This window comes from Apteryx rowi, unplaced genomic scaffold, assembly GCF_003343035.1.
Source record: "Apteryx rowi isolate R43461 unplaced genomic scaffold, aptRow1 scaffold_229, whole genome shotgun sequence".
Lineage (NCBI taxonomy): Eukaryota > Metazoa > Chordata > Aves > Apterygiformes > Apterygidae > Apteryx > Apteryx rowi.
The window spans coordinates 675582-695740 of record NW_020448630.1 but is presented as its reverse complement, the minus strand read 5'-3'; the positions used below and the strand labels follow the sequence as shown (position 1 = coordinate 695740).

Below are 20159 nucleotides of genomic sequence, written 5' to 3'. Positions count from 1 at the left end.
TGGCTGATACTCATTGTGAACAGTGTGCTACTTGGAAGAGGCCTTTTTATTTGCAAAACTAGAACACTGTTTTTTGGATTTATATATATGGTTATATATGTATTTGTAATATATGTATATATATGTATATACATACCCACACATAATTGTTTGACAAACAATGCTTATTTGGTGGCTTGGCGAACTGTCTATAGGAATAGTATTTGGTAGCACAGGTGTGTCAATATTCTTTACCAGCAAAGTATTCCTAATGTGAATACCTCTAGGTATGGGCAAAGTAAAACCACATGGCCTGAATGAAAGAAGTTATACTGGTAAAAACAGTATTTTGCTAGAATGACTATATCTGCAGTAAAAGCTTCTGCCAGCACTGCTATGATAGCTAGGGAGTGTATCTCCTCACAGCCCTGATCAGCACTGATATATTTGCCGAAGGCTGGGCAGTAGCTATGGTTTATTTGGTATCCTGAATTTGGTTTCAGCATTTCTAGACTGTTCTTGTCTCTTGGTTTGGCTTCTGTTCTGTGGCTAGGTGACCTAAACTTTAGAAACAGGAGCTCTATTTTAGGAAATCTTCATGGAGCTGAATCATCCTTGAGAAAGGAAGAGGAGAACTAGGCAATCAAATTATACTTAAAATCAAGATCTGTAGCATAGAGTTAGTCTCATTCCAAATCTGAACTTAAAGAAGCAGAAAGTACAGTTTACAGCAGCTGTGCATCTGGGTTAATGCTCTTAATGCTAATGTTTGCATTTTTTTCTGGTGTTCATACTGTAAATGTCTACTGGAGACATGGGAACAATAATTCTCAAAAAAATCTGCAAGCCAAGAATTGCTGTCTCTGACACTAATTACCCCACCCTCAGAAGTCATTACTTAAAGTAGTAAAAGTAGGTTTTAATGTAGTCCTTTTTAATGAAACTGCAGCTTGCATTTTTCTTGAACAGCTTAAACTTGAAAACAAAACAAGGGATACATTCAGAGTATTTATGAGCTGTCCTTGCAGAACTGAGTAATGGGGGGCTGCTTACACAGTCCATCTGAAGGCATCTGTCAACAGACATGGCCTTCCATGGCTGACATCCTCTTGATCACAGTTTCCAACCATAACATCCAAAGTGCATATATCACAGAAAAATTTCTGTGATCTTCTGCTTGGAAAAAAAAAGAATGATCTGCAATAGCACTGATATACTTAGCAGCAACTGTTTAGTGCAGAACTTCCTAAGAGCGAAAGTTAGTGGTGACATAGTATGCTGCAAAGCAAATTGCTCTCCAGAAATTTCTTTTGGAAGTTACCTTATGGCAAATGCTAGGGAGTAACTCTTCTAATGAGAGTAGAATTCATTCCCTTCTAAATGTCCAATGCAGTGGTATGTGTTGGTGTGTAGACATGTGTGTGTCTGCAGACTGCATCTACACAGTAAATTGTTTTCTGTGGCTTTACTAGTTGTAATCCACACAGGACTCAGGAGTTTGATGTGGAGACATCCAAAGACAAAATATCTGAGTTTGTCTTCAAGCTGAGTTTACTCAAGCTCAAGGATGTTTGTATGTAGATTCTACTTTTTTCAGACCCTTACAGAGTCTGAGCCACCCTCAGATTTCAGAAAAGCTGGTGATATTTGGATCTCACCTTTTTATTTGGGCTACTGTCTATTTTCAGTAACTAAAATAAATGTCAAACTTTAATACTCCTCCAAGACACAGTTATAAGATGGTATCTACCACAAAGTGGCTGCTTTATGGGAACTACTTCACGAAATTTTTCTATAGCTTTGACTGTACATTCAAATTTAAATAAAGGTGCAAATATTGGGCTTCACTAGATTCTCTCTCAAAGTGTCATCAGAGTGGTATGACCGCTCTGAAGTTCTGACTGTCTCTGTATGGGAGCAGAGTCCAGCTCAGGGTCCCAGCTTCCCACAGCCATTGCAAGGTGTGTTCCATTACTCTCCCAACATATATATGCACCAGCTGAACACAAAATGTTTCCTCTTCCCTCAAGTGAAATCTGAGGACATAAACATTTTAGGTTTTCCATGACACTGCAAATATGGGAGAACATGTGGTGCTTATGAATAAAGGTTATCAGCGGAATTTGGTACTCACCCCATTAAACATCAGCAAGATCAGTCCATTGTCTGTAGGTGTTTGAACTTCTATGTCAAACCGAGTCACCTGGCTGAATCTTCCCCGTCTCTCAATGTTTCTTGCCACGGCATAGCCAGAACCATCAAAGAAATAGCTCACTGCCCGACTCTGAGTGAAAGCCAATTTATTTCTAGGAAAAACAAACAGAGAAGCAAAATTTGGCATAGCTTCAACACCAAGACTCCCCATTTTAATATGAGGAAATTTAAAAGGCTTTACAATTAAAATGCTTTCTTGAAATGTTCTGAACTGGTGGTTGCTCCTGGCAGCAGTGAGACYGTTGGCTTTTTCCTCTACTTCTTTTTTGGATTTTTTTTCTAAAAAATTATGTATAGCTTTGAGGGTGTATCTAACTCTGTCATTAGATCACACTTTTATCCTGTGGTGTATGTAGAGGACCACAGGGAAGTTCTTCTGTATATTCCCATGAAGTGGCAAGGCCACAACCCATCCTCAAGGAGAGGTTTTCATATTAAGAGCTTCTCTGGCTTCTGCAGAAATCCGTTCGAATCCTCTGTGGCCTTTAACTGAGGATGGGCTCTGCTGGGGAGCCCAGGAGAGGTGGCCCACAGGCACTCTTCTGGAGAGCAGCAGCTTGTGCTCTCAGGACTGCTCCTGTGAGAATGACATGAGAAATAATCCTTTGCTCTAATCGCTTTGCTCTGTCTCAATTCCTCCTCCCCAGTGTGAATGGCTTATCTGAGGAATGACTTGTGTATGGCAGAAAGGTGACATCTATACTGTCTTTGTTCACTGGGCATGGGAATGCACTCAAGTTTGCTGCACCCCCTAGAGCTAACTGACTGTGGCGATATTGCTTGCAGGGACTGGATAGAAGTCAGGAGCAGTCCCATCCTTGGGCTAGCAGTGTGGGTAATGAAGTCCAGGCTGTGCCCCAGCTAACATGCAGGGCAGACATGCTCCACATTTCTGTTTCGAAGGCATGAACAAGGTTGGGAGAGGTTTAATGTAGATAGGCAATAGCAAATAAGTAAGTTCAACTTGTTGATGGGACTAGGAGTTTAAAGTGGCAAAGTTCTTTCTGGACAAGTCAATATCATCTTCAGATTTGTATTCTGAAAAAAAGTGTGCAATATCAGGACTCGCACTTTCTAGAAACTCAAAAGGCTAACCGGAGCAGAGTAACTCTGAGACTGTCTCCTACCTGGCACAAGGTGGCGATGTGGTGGTGTTCATGTTATAGATGTGCTTGAAATTGTACAGGCTGATCACATCATCATTCAGGGTAGCCAGTTCCAAGCAGCCGATGAAGCCAGGTAGGTTTAAGCTAGGAGGGAGCTGTGCAGAGAACAAAGACAGGTAAAAGGAGAAAGGTTACATTCGTTATTTGGGTGTCACAAAAACATTTGTGCCTGGGGTCAGTTTTGTCTCTGAGCTCTTCATATTTTAAAATGAATGGGATGATGCTACCTTCAAATAGTCTTTGCAGTCCTCATTAGCATATGGCCATTTTGTTGTACGTTAAAATGGGGCACAGTGAGAACAACAGTTTAGGTAAGGCAACTGCAAACAAGAACTTTTGTTGTAGTTTTAAAGGGAGCACGCTTGGTGGAGAAGGGGAAAATAATTAAGATCTTGCTGTTATATGACTAATCACAGATCTTATTTGATGTACATGACTCTCTCAAAAGATATTTCATGTTTAATGTACAGATATCCTCTTCTGCCTGAAAAATAATTTCACACCATGATGAAAGAGAGAGAAATGAGAGACCACTTAAAATACAGGGCACCTGGATTCAAAATCTGTACCAGTGGCTAATACTCAGTAGATATTATTTGAAACAGTTAGCAGGATATAGAAACTCATTCTTTTAACAAAGGTCACTGCAAATGGAATTTAAATAGCTGCATTAGTGAAGGGAAAATGTAAAAAAATAAAGCTGACAGAGCTAGTGTATCATTCTTTTATCATTAAAATACTCTGCCCTGTGGTACAGGTGTGATATTAAGACCTCTTGTACTTCAGACTCTGATCACTGCCAGTAACTTTTCCTTGGCTTCTTATTATTTCCATTTTGATTATAATATAATAATAATAGTAATACAGAAATACAGAATATATATATGCAGCTGTAAGAGAAAATACATCTGCAGCATATTGCCTGTGCTTTGGAAACTGATCATGTTTGCTTTTTTCTTTTGTTTCCTTTACTATTCTGTTAAATTTTTTTAAGTATGAAACTTCTAATGGTTGAGTGGTACATTTCATATTTACAAAATATATAATGGCAAAGCAAAAACATTTAGCTTTTAGGAAAAAAAAAGTATGTTAATAAATGAAAATGAGGTATCTATTCCTACAGGAGAAGAGACCTCTATGCTTAAAGTCATGAAGCCTTCTGCTTCCCCCTTCTCCCTTCCCTTTCCCCTTCTCCTTCTCCTTCTTCTTCTCCTTTCTCCTTTTCCTTCTCCTTCTCCTTCCTCCTTCCTCCTTCTCCTTCTCTTTTCCTACTTTTTTCTCTGCTCTGGACCAGACCTGGATGGCTCATTTGCTGGATTATTTGCTTTTTTTGTGCAACTATTGTTCAGTCCTCTGTCCCATCCCCAGGCAACCTGCACTGTATTCCCAGGGCTCAGTAATCTAAARTTTGAACCATGGTGTATATCTGGTGGGCATGGCAATGCAAAAGCTCAGGTATACATAAGCACATGGAGTTAATCTTTGTTCTTATATTGTTAGGAGGGCTGCTTGCGGAACAGTTGTTCAGCTTTTTAGCACAGTTTGAAGAAGGTAGCATTCTCTAAAGTCTTACGCAACCATGTCAATCTTTGGAGCAGAGATCATTCATAACAATTTCTAAATCCTGAAAGAGGACCTGATATGTTTACAGAAGCAGGTAACTGAGGTGCTAATTCATGCTGACTGAGTTGATATGGATGTTCACTAGGAACTAGACTGAAGCAACTGTCTCACACAGGTCTTCAGACATATTTTGCATGGGCAAGTCTTCATGCCATCATAAGGCTGAATTTTAACCAATGATAATTCAAATTCAAATGGATCACTGTATTACTATTTTGCCACACTGTCCTAATATTAGCAGTACATTATTTTTGCTTTTTTGTGACAGTTGTAGAAGAAAAATTGTAAAGATATAGGACTTATTAGCACTGCAAAAAACTGGTAGCCTGCAAACTTTGTTAAGCTGGGCTAATAATAAGGTTAATAAGGCCTTAGTTTCTGGCTATTACTTAATAGCCAACAAGCTTTTTCCCTTTTACTACCTTTCAGAAAACCTTAATGGCAGCTAATGTGAATCTGATCATCTTACTGTATGACATGATGTGCTAGAGAAAGCAGTAGTTTTGGCCATGGCTAGGGGATGGAGTCCTAGGATGATAAATGGCCAAATAGGGACATCTTATTTATTAGCCATTTTTCCATGTTGTAAGGGAAGTCCCAGCAAGATAGGTTTATGTTATTTAAGTCTGAATATAGGGTATTTGTCTGACCAACCTTGAAGTCTGGAGGCACTCCACCAACATAGAACACAGTATTTTCAGGTTCCAAATTCAGGAGAGAGCCAGGACCGAGAACCTCTCCCTTTTTGATGAATTTTTCTTCAGCTGTGCTGCTAAGACTGGGCACAGTTAGAAACATTTTGCCATGTCTTCCAATCCTGTAGAGAGGAATTGGAGGAGAAGAAATTTTCATGTTGTTCATGTTTTCATTTTCATGTTAGACTTCAAAAAAAACAAAAAACCATCAAACCAGGAAAAAAGTTCCCAATTCCAAGAAAGGTTTTTATTTCCACAATTAGAAGACTGGTAGTCTGGGAGGAAAGAAAGAGAAACTATAGACACTTTCTCTTCCTCCTTATGGCCTCTTGTGTCTTGGCTCTTTATAATCACTGGGAATTTCCATTTACTTCAACAAAAGTAGGACCAGACACTTAGACTACTGATGGACAGTTCTTTCTGTTTGATTTTTTCTATTAACTATATGATTTTGGTGAAATGTACATTAGCACTTTACCTCTCAGTTTTGATGATGCTGAAGTAAGAAGGCCAGGTGCTGACTGGCTTGGAGTCCAGAGGTATCTCCACGTCTTGGCCTCCCAAATTATACACGTACACAAGATTATCATTCTTAATTGCAAGACCAATATAATTTTTTGCCTAAAACACCAATGGAGAAGGATGTCAGAGCTATAATATTGAAAGAGATTTAATGCAGAATGTTAGTAAAGGACAGGCTATGTTAGACAAAATGACACCTTAATATATAACTAACAAGCAAAAGCTTCATTCTCTAATTACTTTGCTTCACCAGACAGAACTGCACAGAACAAATCTGTCCTCTGAAATTTTATCTCATATCCATTTTGACTGAGGTAAATACAAGATCATAAGGTGTTTTCTAACTGAAATTTGTCATGTTTAATTGGAAGCTGTTCATCAGTATTTAGTGTGCAGTGCCATATGTAGGGTATAGTAAGAAACATTTGTCTAAAGCCTAGGTATTATGCACTCTAATTAAATTTTCTGCCAAGAGGGGTTTCTTTTTAGAAAAGCTTAAAAAGAAAAGCCTGCCTCTTTACCCTTCTTGATTAATGGCTTGCCAGGGTTATACCTGGCTTGTGAGAGATGTGATTTTTCTTCTTTCAGGAACCAAAGTTTAAAGAATAGTTGTCTCACAGCACTTACAGGTGGTGAGAGCATATGCTCTTTCTACATGTTTCAAAGCAGTGATGTACAGAGAATACAACAGCAGCACAAGCCACAGGCAAAGAAACCTTCTTATCTTGTGGACCTCTGAACTTAGAGATTTGGAATCTACATTGTCAACAGCATAAATCTGATTAAAATGTGACCCACAAAAGCCAGACAGGCACCAGGAACTGCTTCAGAGCAGCTCAGTACTGACAGTGCGGATGACAAGTATAGATTGCACCAGTGACAGTCTCAGCAGCACACTGCACAGGCAAGCTAATTTTGCTTCTTAGAGAGAATCCTTCATTGTTTGGGGTGAGAAGTCTCAAGGATGGGAGTCTGAGAAACTCTTGCTCTTAGCATGTCACTAAATCAATGACCAGCATGAGTAAGACATATAGTAGGCACCTCTTATTTTGAGACATGGAGAAAAGGTGAGAGGAAAAACCAAGAACAAATAATCTTCACACTGATTTCCACTTTTTTTTTTTTTTTTTTGGTATAAAAATTAACTGGATTCTTCTCTTACATTTTTGTTTCCAAGGTACAAAACAAATCTGTCTGGAGATGCTGCCAGTTGTGGGTTGTCTTTCTGAAGCTTTATGTACAAGCTCATGGAAGTGAAAGATTTCAGTTCTTCCAGGTTGATCTTCGGATTGACTTCAACAGCTGACTGGCCTCCAAATGTCATAGAGACTTGGACCTGCAGTTGCAAGTGTGCTAAGTGAGACACATTATTGCTGACTGGAGACATTACTTAACATAAATGTGCAAGAATACGTAGCCAGCAACCTCCCTTATCACAAGAGTGAAATTGGCAACTACTACTGGCACTACCAGTCTTGTTCAACTTATTCATCAATGACCTGGATGAAGGGACAGAGTGCACCCTCAGCAAGTTTGCCGACGATACAAAACTGGGAGGAGTGGCCGATACACCAGAGGGCTGTGCTGCCATTCAGAGAGACCTGGAGAGGCTGGAGAGGTGGGCGGAGAGGAACCTCATGAAGTTCAACAAAGGSAAGTGCAGGGTCCTGCACCTGGGGAGGAATAACCCCCTGCACCAGTACAGGTTGGGGGTTGACCTGCTGGAAAGCAGCTCTGCGGAGAAGGACCTGGGAGTGCTGGTGGACACCAAGTTAAGCATGAGGCAGCAATGTGCCCTTGTGGCCAAGAAGGCCAATGGTATCCTGGGGTGCATCAGGAAGAGTGTTGCCAGCAGGTGGAGGGAGGTGATTCTCCCCCTCTACTCAGCCCTGGTGAGGCCACATCTGGAGTACTGCGTCCAGTTCTGGGCTCCCCAGTACAAGAGGGATGTGGCACTACTGGAGCAAGTCCAGCGAAGGGCTACACAGATGATTAGGGGACTGGAGCATCTCTCTTATGAGGAAAGACTGAGAGAGCTGGGCCTGTTTAGCCTAGAGAAGAGAAGGCTAAGAGGAGATAACGTGTACAGGTATCTGAAGGGAGGGTGTAAAGAGGATGGGGTCAGACTCTTTTCAGTGGTGCCCAGCGACAGGATGCGAGGCAACGGGCACAAACTGAAACACAGACACTTCCATCTGAACATGAGGAAATACTTTTTCACTGTGAGGGTGACAGAGCACTGGAACAGGTTGCCCAGAGAGGTTGTGGAGTCTCCTTCTCCGGAGATATTCAAAACCCGCTTGGACGCAATCCTGTGCAACGTGCTCTAGGTGACCCTGCTTGAGCAGGGGGGTTGGACTAGATGATCTCCAGAGGTCCCTTCCAACCTCAACCATTCTGTGATTCTATATGTTTATTACAATCACTTATGGAAGACATGCTAAAGAAGATGAAGGGAATTCATTTTAAAATTAATTAAAGCTCCTAATTAACTGTACTTAAGCATATTCTTAATGTAAATTAAATTTCAATGTTTATAGACACGTGCTTAGTTGAATCAGAGATACATCATTATGTATGGCACATAAAAATCTTACATAGCTATAAAACATCTACTCATAATTTATTTCTTTGCTTTGGAAGTAGCATGGCCAATTTTCTGTTCACGATTAATCCTGTTTTATTACTGAAGTTACAGTGAAATATGTGAGACACCAATCAAATTTTTAAAAATGTTCATTTTAATTCAAAATGCTTGAACATAACTAAAGCAATGTTTTCAAATTTTAAGCACTATACGCTTGAATGCTGAAGTATGTTTAAAGAAAAATCAAGCACTGTGCGTGTACTGACTGAACTTTGCTTTTTTTGAAGTGATGTATGTGGGCAGCATATTCCAGCACTGGGAACATGTAATAGTAAACTGAATTTTTGGTTTCTCTGAATGATCTCAAATACATTGTTTTCATTTTCAACATCAATGTTATTGTTATGAAAATAGCCTTCATAATTTGTCAGTATGGTAATGAAAGTATTTTTCTCTATTAAATGTGTATGAGCCAAAGATTCTCCTATCCTTCAGAAAATTAAAAGAAAAAAAAAGGAAATACTGTCAACTAACAAAGGCTTGTATTAAATTGCCATAATTACTACTGCTTGTAAGTGATGTTGCCAGTTGAATAGTGCATTAGTTTTAGCTTTAAATGATTCTGTTACTGTGGCCATCATTAATATGGTGCCAATTACTYAATTAAAGTTGCTACCACAGTAGCAATAGTCTACCATGAATACCATGGCAATGTCAATTGCTTGCAAATAGCAACTGTAAAGTTTTTATTAACTTTCATAGTACTATGTTTATCCAATTGTTGGGAGGAGATAATGTCAAGATTTGGGTTTCTAACATAGCCCAAGAAAATGCAGCTCCTAATAAGATGCATTATATTATTACTTCTAGCAACTGAACGTCCCATCCAAAAGTTTTACCTTGCTTGCTACGCTCCTGGTTTGAGCAATTAACTCTCTAATCCGCTGAATGCTGGCAGAAATGTTGTTTGCTGGTGCCTTCTGTTCTACTCTGCGCAGTTTGTCCAGGAGTTGAGGGAAGACTTCTGTAAGTTTCTTCACTGCAATTAGGAAATAAGTGACAGTATGTAGGAGGCAATGATTTCAGACAGGGTGGTGATTTGTCAAGATCTAGTATTAGGGAAGTTTTTTGAAAGAAGTTATTTTCGCGCAAAAGGAACTCCACATGCAACTTCTAAGTGCTACTGTGTTGTCGCATCTCTAATACTTTCCTCAAGGAGCTTTGCAAATATTAATCAATTTAACCTTTTCATCTTTCTTCAAGGTAGATAAATGTTAAACCCCATTTTACAGATATGGTAACTGGAGCAGAAAGATTATTTGTTCAGCATCTCACTAGATACCTGTGGCTGACCTGGGGATTGCATCTAGGAGCTTTGGTTCATGAGCTCTTCAGATTCATTTTAGGGGTGTTGAAGAGGTTACTTCCCTCAGCTCTCAACTGGGCTTCTCTCCCAGACAGCAGCAAAGGCTGAACAGGTGATATGTCTGTGCATGGTTCACAGCCCAATGTATTAACAAAAAAACTGCTGTTTTCAGATTGTGGTAATAGGCAGGCCTGTGCTCTACAGTGGTAGGGCACCTTAGCTGATGATGCCTTTGAGCTTAAAATGTACTTACTGCCTGCCCCAACACTTGTGAGCAGTAAACTCAGCTACCGTACCTGCATCTGCCAGAGGTCATAAATCAGAGTCCTAGACCTCCAGTCTTTCACTGCTGTGTCTTTTGGCACATATGTGAGAGGGATTGTTGTCAAAAGGAAGTGAGGGTGCTTTGTTGTGTTCCAAAGGAGAGAAGTCCACTCCCAGAAAGATAYGCGGACAGAAAAATTACAGAGAAAGAGAAATAGCCACCCCTAATTATAATCTGATATCATCACATCAGATTCCACTGACATGCTGCCCTTTGAAGGATACTTACAGATCACTTCATTTTTCATCTTTAATTAAATGGAGGTACAACTAGTTGAGTATAATTAGATGTGATTTTAGCCAAAAGCTGCATGTATATAAGAAAGAACTAATATTAATAGCTAATTTTTAATAACATGGCTCCCTATAAATGCTAAGACCAGATTTGTAGGGTTTTCATTTCTGTTTTAGGGATTGTAAACTTGTGTTCACCTGCTCTTATGTTCCTCCCCTCATATTTTTACTATTGTCTGAAAAAACAGAAGAGAAACAGGTAGAGGAGCTAATCCTGAGTAGTACTGAGGTTATAAAGAAGGGAAAGAAGAAAGGAAGAGTCATCTCCGATCACCTTTCCGTGCTTCAAGTTCTGTGTTGACTAGAGACTGAAGCAGCCTCATTTAGAGCAACACAGAGTGAGAAAATCCCATGAAGTCCTTCCTACAAGGCCTGCTTCTTTTTGAATAGTGTGAAATGCTGTATTGCCAAAGTCCTGCCCTCTGCTTCGCTCTCTTCTTTTGTGTTTTACTCTCCAAGTCCAGTGGAGGAGTGGGCCACGCAGAACTTTGCACTATCCAGTTATTCCCTTAAGTCCTGAAAGATCTTACATGTTGGGGGTCAGTAATCAGATATTCCATGTAAAGCTTACTATATATACATTTGCTTGGCTGTACATTAAAGTGATATTGATTTAGCAAATTCTGAAAGAGATGCAATGAGTTCTTTGTAATATATTAATTCCAGAAGGCATTAAAAATTCTACATTTTAAAACTAACAGTATAATAGTCACCTTGCAGAAAGTCTTCTCTGCCTTTTGAAATGAATGTTCCATGTCACCATGATCAATTGGAAAAAAACCCACATTATTCTTAAAGTAAAAAATCGCAAAATCTGAAAGTAACTTAGCAAATTTCAACAGTCTTTTTTTAATAATTGGCAGCAGAGTAGGAAATGTATATGCTCTGATATCTTAAAAAACTGTTTTTTCATCTATTTGAAATTTGGGTTATTAAACGTAAAATACAGCTGTATCATAAAAATRCCAAACTAGCATGTATTAGAACTAGTACTATGATAAAAACCTCCCCATAAATCTCTTCCTCTTCTCCTTTATAATGACATTCTTCAACATAGAAAAATATTGATTTTTTATTTTAGTCTTTGGGATAAAGGTGAGGATGAGAGAAGATAAGGAGTCTTATCCAGTAATAYGAAAAAGAATACATGGGGAGCTGTCAAGAAGGAAATTCCTTGACTGTAACCTTCCATACACTTTTTTCCTTTTCTTGTTTTCCTCCCTAAACTGTCCTTCATATTCTTTGTCCTGAAGCCCATCAGCTCTCTATGCAGTGGCAACAGAGGGAGTGTTCTCAGACAAACTGTGCAGCCAAGGCATCTTACCCTTACAAGGGATCTTACCCTTAAAAAAGTCAGGTGCAAGTTTTATTCAAAGGCAGTTCAGAGGCTTTTGCTGCCATGATAGCATCATTAGCAGGATGGYAAGGTACTTCATGCACCTAGCTTAACATTTTTTATGGCTTTCTCTTGGACTTTGATGGACATTTCTCCTGCCAGATCAACCATCTCCTGACAACATACACAGCTGATGTGAGAGCACCCCACTGTCCCCAGGCATGTCTACATCTGTCTTCCCAGGCTGTGAATCACAGTCACATCAAATTGGAGCATTTCCCATGCCAGCCCCCTCTGYAGCACTGATGACTGCCTTCTCAGCTATTCCCCATCTGACTTTATTGGCAAAAAACACTGTGCCTTAAAGCAAAAAACAGAAACATTCAAACAAAAAATGCATTGGAAATTCTGGCTCCACAAATGTAGTAGGCCGTGCATTGCTATAATTTGCACATTACCACCTTTTAAACAGTTACTTTGCTGTCAGCAGACACTGCAGTGCACTCTGATATGATCAGAATACTTTCAAGGTGACCCCCTACCTGCAAACCCAATTATCACAGGTAAGACATATGTGCCAGACACATCACATAAAATCTGAACTGTAATTTACAGCAGGTGTTGCACATACCCTTTTGTGAACAAAACCATCTAGGAAAACTGGGCCAGCTTAGGTCTGTCTGCTCTTCTGAGTCCTCCGAAATGATACTGGAAATATTTCTTCCAGTATAACAGCTAGTATGAGCAAACTGTTGGAATTCTGAGTGTCTGCTGACAATTTGGATGTGGAGAGCCAAATGCAGGAAAGGTGTAAATTGTAGCTGTATCTACTACACTGGCACTGGCAAATATTAAATGTAAATTTAAGCATAAAGTTGAATAAAACCAATAACATTCATGTGTAATATATAGCAGAATGTTCCTCTTAGATACTTTTCCTCATACCATTCCTCCTTGGATGCCAATCATAACCTCATTTACATCACCTTAAATGGGACTTAGAGTCCATAGCCCACAGCCTAAACTGTGCTCGATGGTGATCAAAAAGAGTTATATGGCAATCAGTACAACTACTGCTGTATTAACTGCACCCTGGGAGCTCCTCTTATGGAGGAGCTCTGTGCAGTGACTGGCAGTGAGATTATCATTCCCAAGGGAGAAGCTCAGTGTTTTCCACTGAAGGAAAGCTCAAAGAAACATTGAGTAACATCCAGTTCTGGGAAGTTCCTACAGGAGAAAAGCCAGTAGTCTGGATGTTGAATAGTACTGAATTTCTTTTAGTGGAGGGAGCCACTTTTATACCAGTGCTTGGGAGGACTCACATAACCAAAATCAACTGGATCGGTTCAGTGGGGTCTTATTGTTACAGAATTCTGGAAGTAACATGACCTTTGGGTTTCCCTAGTCTGGAGGGAAGAGTCTTGCTCTGGGGCACTGGAAGCAACATCAGGTGTGGTACTAATAAGACCATTTGCTTTAAAAGGCACTCAAGCTGCAAAGCTCCTGACAGAAAGAGAAGGGATTTGGAGCAGTACAATTGAGATTCAGACTTTCTAGAAATAGAACGAAAGGAGTTATGGACCTTCTCTGAGGCACTTTCAGGAGGCAAAACATCACAGGGCTGCAGATGATGATACACAGCTATACCATCAAACCTATGCAGGAAATTTCTTGTTCTGGAATTCCAGCTCCCATAGCACTGAATAACTTGGGAGCAGCGAGACTCTTGAAGCAGTACATTGAACAATAAATGTTGGTAGCTGTAAGCAATTTTTATTCTGGATATTTTCTCTTCTAGGTTGATTCTTTTCTCTCCTAATTATTCTTTTCCTTCTTTCATCACAGTCACTTCACTTCTGTTTAACTCTCCCTGTTTCTTTTTCCATTCTTTCCTATCCTCTTCATTTAAGTTCTGTAGTCTTCTTTAGTTTCTTTTTTGTCTTTTTATTTACCTTAAATTTTCCATAACAACCCCTCCCATTTTTCATCTACCCTTCCTCCTTCCCCCCAGTAATAAAAGTGGAATTAATGTGATACTTACAAGCCTTTCCAGTAATCACCCTGCTTGAATGTTATACTTCCTCCCTAATCCTTTTTGCCCCCTTTGTTTAGACTACAAGCTCATCAAGTCAGGGACGATTTCTTCTCTGTGTTTGTGTTACTGAGGACAAAAGGGCCCTGTTTTCAAATGCCTCCCCATATTACAAAAAGAATGATATTAACTGAAGAGTCAATCATAACAGCAAGATGTATTTAAACAAGCTATCTACCCTTCAGTGTGGTTTGGTACCCTGATAAAAATGACTTAGAAGCCAATAAGACTTCAGCCCCTAAGTGTTTAAATCGCTTTTGGAAATGCCCAAGTATCCAGAAGTTTTAGAGTAAAGTCAAGTCTCTGTTTAGGCAGCTGCTACTTTTTGAGATGTTTTCCAGTACTTAAAATGCTATAAGATAATATACAATGTATGTGTTATATAAATGATACCTACAACATGATGTTGTGATGATTTCCTGCCCTGATGATACTAAGGAATAGTAAAACTCAGGTCACAATACCTGCATCCCCAGCTGAGTGCACAGCTCTGTCATATGCAGATGAACTGTGTTTAAAGTCTTGCAGGTTCTCAGACCACATCCTCACGTTCTCATCCATGGGCGTTGTAGCCTGTGTTATTGTCATGGTAGCACTTACTGCCTCTGCAGTCTTCAGCTTAGCTTGCTCCAAACGTTGTCTGGCATCCACTGCAAAATACATAGGGAATGAGAAGAGGTGAACTCTGCCAAAGAAGCAGGCAAGCTATAGCCAGTACTTAGAAAGTGAGAAAACTAAAGGGATTTTACCTTCTGCAGGATGGGAACCCACCCAACCCTGGAAGTTTGGTTTTCTTTTTAATTCCACAGGGAATGCTCCTATGGTCTACTGTTAAATTAATTCTTAAAATTTACCAAAACCTCATTTTCTCATCATTCGAGATTGTTACAATTTAGTCTTTTCAATACTCTTGGATTCTGATGTATGTTGTAGATCCAATGCCTTTGGAACAGAGATGAAGAAATCCATTGTTTTCCATGAATTTTTTAAAAGAAAATGAACATTTTTGTTGATATTTTCTAATGAAAGGCTTTTTTTTCAAGGAGAGAAGCCCAAGAAACTGAAAAGGTTTTGTTTTTTCATAAAAACATTTTGTTTTTATTTTTTGAAATTACCAATTGCAGTATTTGTAAAACTGTGGCATTTTGTACATGATAATGTATTGGAAGTAAACCCCAGCCATTCTTAGTTGAAGTTAATAAAAATTCTTGACTGTGTCTACTATGGACATCCATATACCTTAGGGCATACTTGTTGCATGCCCTGCTATGTCTGTTTTTGAAAAATTATGGTGAAATCTTGTAAATCAAGATTGACATTAATTAACTCCCAAATACTCTACTTGCCAGGTGTGATGTATATGATGTATATGTGAATTAGATTTTGTCTGTCAATGCAATAAATCCACAGACCTGTGGATTCTCCAAGTCTGTAAAAAGACTGAGAATAACATGAAAGAGGACAACTATAGTAAGGAGGGGTCAAGAATGCAAATAATTTCAGATGGCGAAGTATACAATTTCATCATGAATGTGTTAAAGCTGAAAGTTTTCTGACTAGGTCTCATAGTTTCAGTCAAATTCCTTAAGGCCTCCCCAGGGTTGAAATCGTAATACTGACTTCATAGGCCATTTGCAAAGACAAAAAATGCTCTTAAGCATATTAAGCTAAAGCATCATAAAGATAAAGTTCTTCTTACAACCTGGCTCTGCTGATTGCATTTTTGTGATGGCTCTCATCAGTTGGCTTCGTAGAGCCTTCGTTCTGGCCAAAGTTCCGTTAATGTGCTGGCTAGCGTCTGCAATGGTTAAATCATTACCTGTGGGGGAGGAATAAGAGGTATAATTGAATGGCATCAAAGTGACATTTAAAAAAGGTAAATTTTACTTTGTAAAGTTATCTTATTATGGATTTAATACACTGTAGACAGTATACTATGGTCTCTTTTAATATAGGGCATACTAACACTGTTGACTGACTTCACATAATCTAAATTGAAAAGCAACCTTTGCAGCTTATGGCCATTATTCACCTGCCACAGAGCATCTCAGAAAAATCTGGAGATCTGTGTCTCGGTCAGCACCATTGCTCTTTGCACCAGAACTGCTGAGAATAGCTGCAACAGGTATACAGGAGAAGTTTTAAGGAACTCATAAGGTCCTGAAAAATCGAAGTGGACATTTCTAGAATTATAGATCTTTCATTCATTTTCAGTGAAAAAAATGTCAAGATCCTTTAACATTTATTATTATCCTTCACTGATAAATCCATCTTTCTGAGCACTTAGATTCTTGTGAATTGATTTTAAACTAGTTGATTGAGTTTATTTACCTGTGAACAACTGTTTGCAGGATCAGGTATTTAAATAGTCATTATAACTGACCAGTCATTATATCTGAAATGGTCCTTTTGTAAATGAAATAAACTTTCAGCAGCTGGCAGGATGACAACACATGAACTACTCAAACTATGTCCTTGGCCTATTCAAATACTTTGTATGCTAACTTTGATCAGTACACTATTTTGTTACAATAGTAGTTCTGCCTTAGTGATGTGCTTTTGAAATCTCCCTTAACATGACTTATAAACTGACTGGAAAAGCAGAAAGAATGTATATTTACTGGCATCTGCTGCCTTCTGTAGCTCCATGGCTTGACTGAGAAGTTTTTCACTTTTACCTTTGTGGTAAATGACCTGAGTATCAATTCCAGCTTCAGCCTACAAGTGTGTTTCGAAAAAGAAAGTCAGAATAATGCTTATCAAAATGTTGTTCTTTGTTAGGTTTATTTGTAAACAACATATTATTTCACATAAATGTAAGTACAAAGTCACTGCAGTTTCATTTTCTTTGTCAACATGGAAGATTGGCAACTGGATTAGAAAAAAAATGTCTAAAAAGCAAATATTCTTGCAATTAAAGTTTAAGGAAACGTATGCTTTCCAGACGGCTAAACTGAATAACAAAGATGCAGAAAGCACAAAAGTCTTCTTTATTATGCAACTCCAGTGTGGCCAAACTGATATTCATGCTACACCTTAGGCACTGTGACTGTTCATTTTTACTGGCGCCTCGGAGGGGTGATGAACGTGCATTAAGTAGGGAACTGGCTGGCAGTCCCAGGAGCACACTGTAAGCAGTGGGCTGGACAGGACATCCTTAGGGCTCAGGCCCCTGTGCTTGGCTATAGGAAAGCTCTTGTATGCGCTTGGGATATCGAGACCAGAATCACCTCCTGAGGAAATGCAGTTCTGATGTGTGGGGCAGGCCTTTTTCCACTCTGCTTCTATGTCTGTGTGAAAATCAACCCTCTTTTAAGCCACTGACCATCATCTCTGAGTTAAAATAGGATAAAACACAGTATATTTGTGTCTAGACCTGACATTTTGTCATATTTTAAACCCATACCGACTGCAGGTAATAATCTAGTCCATATAATAAGATAATCCTGTAATCTAAGCAATTCTTCTTTCTGTCCCTTCCATAAACTAAACTGTAGTTTTGAAAAAAAAACTATATAGATATGAAAACAGATATGAAGTATTTTAGAACAGCAAGGCCATAGAAAAAAATTAGCGTCCATATCACCGCACTGAGCGTGCAAGTGTGCTGTTTGCCTCACTTTAACTTTCTATGAGAAACAGTGATGGTTCTGTTAGGTGTCATGACCTTTCCCGCCACATCATGCTGTGTGGAGTATGAGGACTAGAGCACTAAAATGCCAACTCAGTGTTCCTAAAGGGCCAGAGATTTGTTGGGGCATTCCCAGAAATGCCTCAATTTGAGTGACAGCACAGAGCAGCAGCATCACCCTGCTGACAGTTAATCTAGATCTTGTTTTTTCTTCACATTTAGGCATCTGAAGCCCCTAAAGCATTGCAAAGTAAAAGCTGATATGAAAATTACTTACATCATTGACCCGGTTTGTTGTGTTTAGTGCTAACAATGCAGCTTTATTTGCTTCTTCAATATAACTGGCAATGTTTTTATAGACATTTGAGGCATTTATTGCTCTTTGTACCAACCCATTTGTATCAACACCATACAAATTCCTGTTAAAAAGAGAATAAAAAGAGGACAAAACCAAACCAAATTAATCAATTTGAAACTGATTTAATTTTCTTAATTTTCTGTGACTTCTGATTACGTTATCACATGCACGCATAAATATAGTTGGCTTAAGCAGTACTCTCATAATTGTGTATGGCCATTTATGTCTATCTGAAGCAGGAGAAAACTGGATAGAAAGTACTTCCCAGTGGTTTAACTCTGGGAATTTTACAATTAACTTTTATGTGAACAGCAACAGGTGTGTACTGAGCTTTTATTCTTTTTAAATCTAGATTAGATATTCCATAAATTCAGAGAATAACACATCTATCAGTTGTCCTCCTGTAGGGATCACCCTTGGATGTGATGAAAAGGCCTGTGTGTGTCAGTAACCATGAGAATTGTATCACTGGGCTGTTTATAGTAACTAGGCAGGGGGAAGGGAAGGACCAGATGAAAAACTGCCCATTGGTCAGAAAACTTAGCAAAAAGTTAGGTTAAAAAAATGCAAGATAGCTGTGCTGGGATGGTAGAGCCTGGTTTTTACCTTAAGCGAGAGCAGGTATTCAGGAGGGATTCAAAATAGTTATTGGTTTAGAGCTCAGCCTTCAGCTATTAGTAACTTTAAGTTGGGTTTCATATTTAGTGATAAACAGAATTCAGAGTATATATTAGGTATCTAAGTATGTGTGTGTATTCACCTCAAAGTGTTTGCACTCCGAGGCCTTATTAAGTTTCCAGATTCAGTTCTCTTGCAAGAATTTTCCAAGCTTCCTGCTATATTCCTCCCAAGACAAAAAAAGAAACTGTACTAAATAAAAGCCTAACAGGCTTATAAAGCAAAGCCATAAAACAAAAATGATTTGAAGAAAGGTTAAACATTTTAAAGGATTAAAGTTTCACCGCAGGACAATCACTTCAACAAATACAGGGTCAACACATTTCCATCTGTATACTTCACAATTATTTCTGTTTGCTTTCTATTAAATTCCTAATGTGTTGGATTTAGTAGTCATTTTTAAATTATTTCAGTGAGAGATGAAGGCTAGCCATATGTTTTTTTTTCTTTCAAATGATCCCACCTCCCACATTTAGCTGATCTCAGACTGAACATACTGCCTGTTTTTAAGCTGTCTGTAGTTTGTGTAGTGTTATAGAACAGTTTCAAATGTTAACTTTATACAATTTTATATAAGAAAACCATCTGTTATTTTTTTCTCTGTTTTAATTGCCCATCTAGAGCACACTAATACTAAGAAAAAATGGTATTTAGATGAGATAATTGATGAGTAGTTAAAAATTTATCTTACAAAAACATATGCCCATGAATAACTTTAATGTAACTTATTTTAGAATTTGGTGAATGGTTTTCTTTAAGAAATCATTTACAGCAGTCTTTTCTCCATGTGTAATCACAGTTGCAAATAAAGTCATACTTCAAACCTGTCTAGAGGTGAGTTTATAGTAAATTGAGGAAAGTTCATGTATTTATTATCTTCTAGCAGAATAGGAAGACTTACAGTAGCTTTTTGGTATTACAGTGGGCTAGTTTTACTGGGTCATGATCCACTGAGTATCTGAACTACTTCTGCTGTAAAATAGTTCTTGAACAAAAATGATCACAAAGCTCATTTTTTGGCCCATACTGCTGAACATTTTTAATGTGAATGAACTTACTCATATGAGCTGTTCCTGCAAACCCCATTTACATTTGTCAGTATTATATTACTTCTCAGTAATCTACCTTTTCTACTCTTTTGTTATGGGAAGAGGAGAATGTGTCAAATTAGAAAGTAGAGAAAATCACAGAAGATATATGTTTGTTTATTCTTTGAAAAGATTCATAGATTTTTGTTTAGCTCAAGTTCAGCTATTTCCTCTGGACCATGACAGTTCCTCCCATACATCACTTC

The 20159-nt window shown here is 38.6% G+C and overlaps 1 protein-coding gene and 1 long non-coding RNA gene across 2 annotated transcripts in view; one reads left to right on the top strand and one right to left on the bottom strand.

Moving 5' to 3' along the window:
• LOC112965975 overlaps positions 1-7448 on the top strand; it is a 36524-nt gene extending 29076 nt beyond the window's left edge. The window contains exon 5 of the long non-coding RNA XR_003253441.1: positions 7377-7448. This is a non-coding gene — a long non-coding RNA (uncharacterized LOC112965975). The remainder of the gene's footprint in view (positions 1-7376) is intronic.
• LAMA4 (laminin subunit alpha 4) overlaps positions 1-20159 on the bottom strand; it is a 108191-nt gene that overhangs the window by 21955 nt on the left and 66077 nt on the right. The window contains exons 14-23 of the mRNA XM_026065560.1: positions 18107-18248; positions 16820-16916; positions 15901-16017; positions 14663-14848; positions 9686-9825; positions 7362-7535; positions 6156-6298; positions 5637-5799; positions 3321-3454; positions 2114-2285 (exon numbers count right to left, since the gene is read on the bottom strand). Coding sequence (XP_025921345.1) covers positions 2114-2285; positions 3321-3454; positions 5637-5799; positions 6156-6298; positions 7362-7535; positions 9686-9825; positions 14663-14848; positions 15901-16017; positions 16820-16916; positions 18107-18248 — 1468 coding nt within the window. The remainder of the gene's footprint in view (positions 1-2113; positions 2286-3320; positions 3455-5636; positions 5800-6155; positions 6299-7361; positions 7536-9685; positions 9826-14662; positions 14849-15900; positions 16018-16819; positions 16917-18106; positions 18249-20159) is intronic.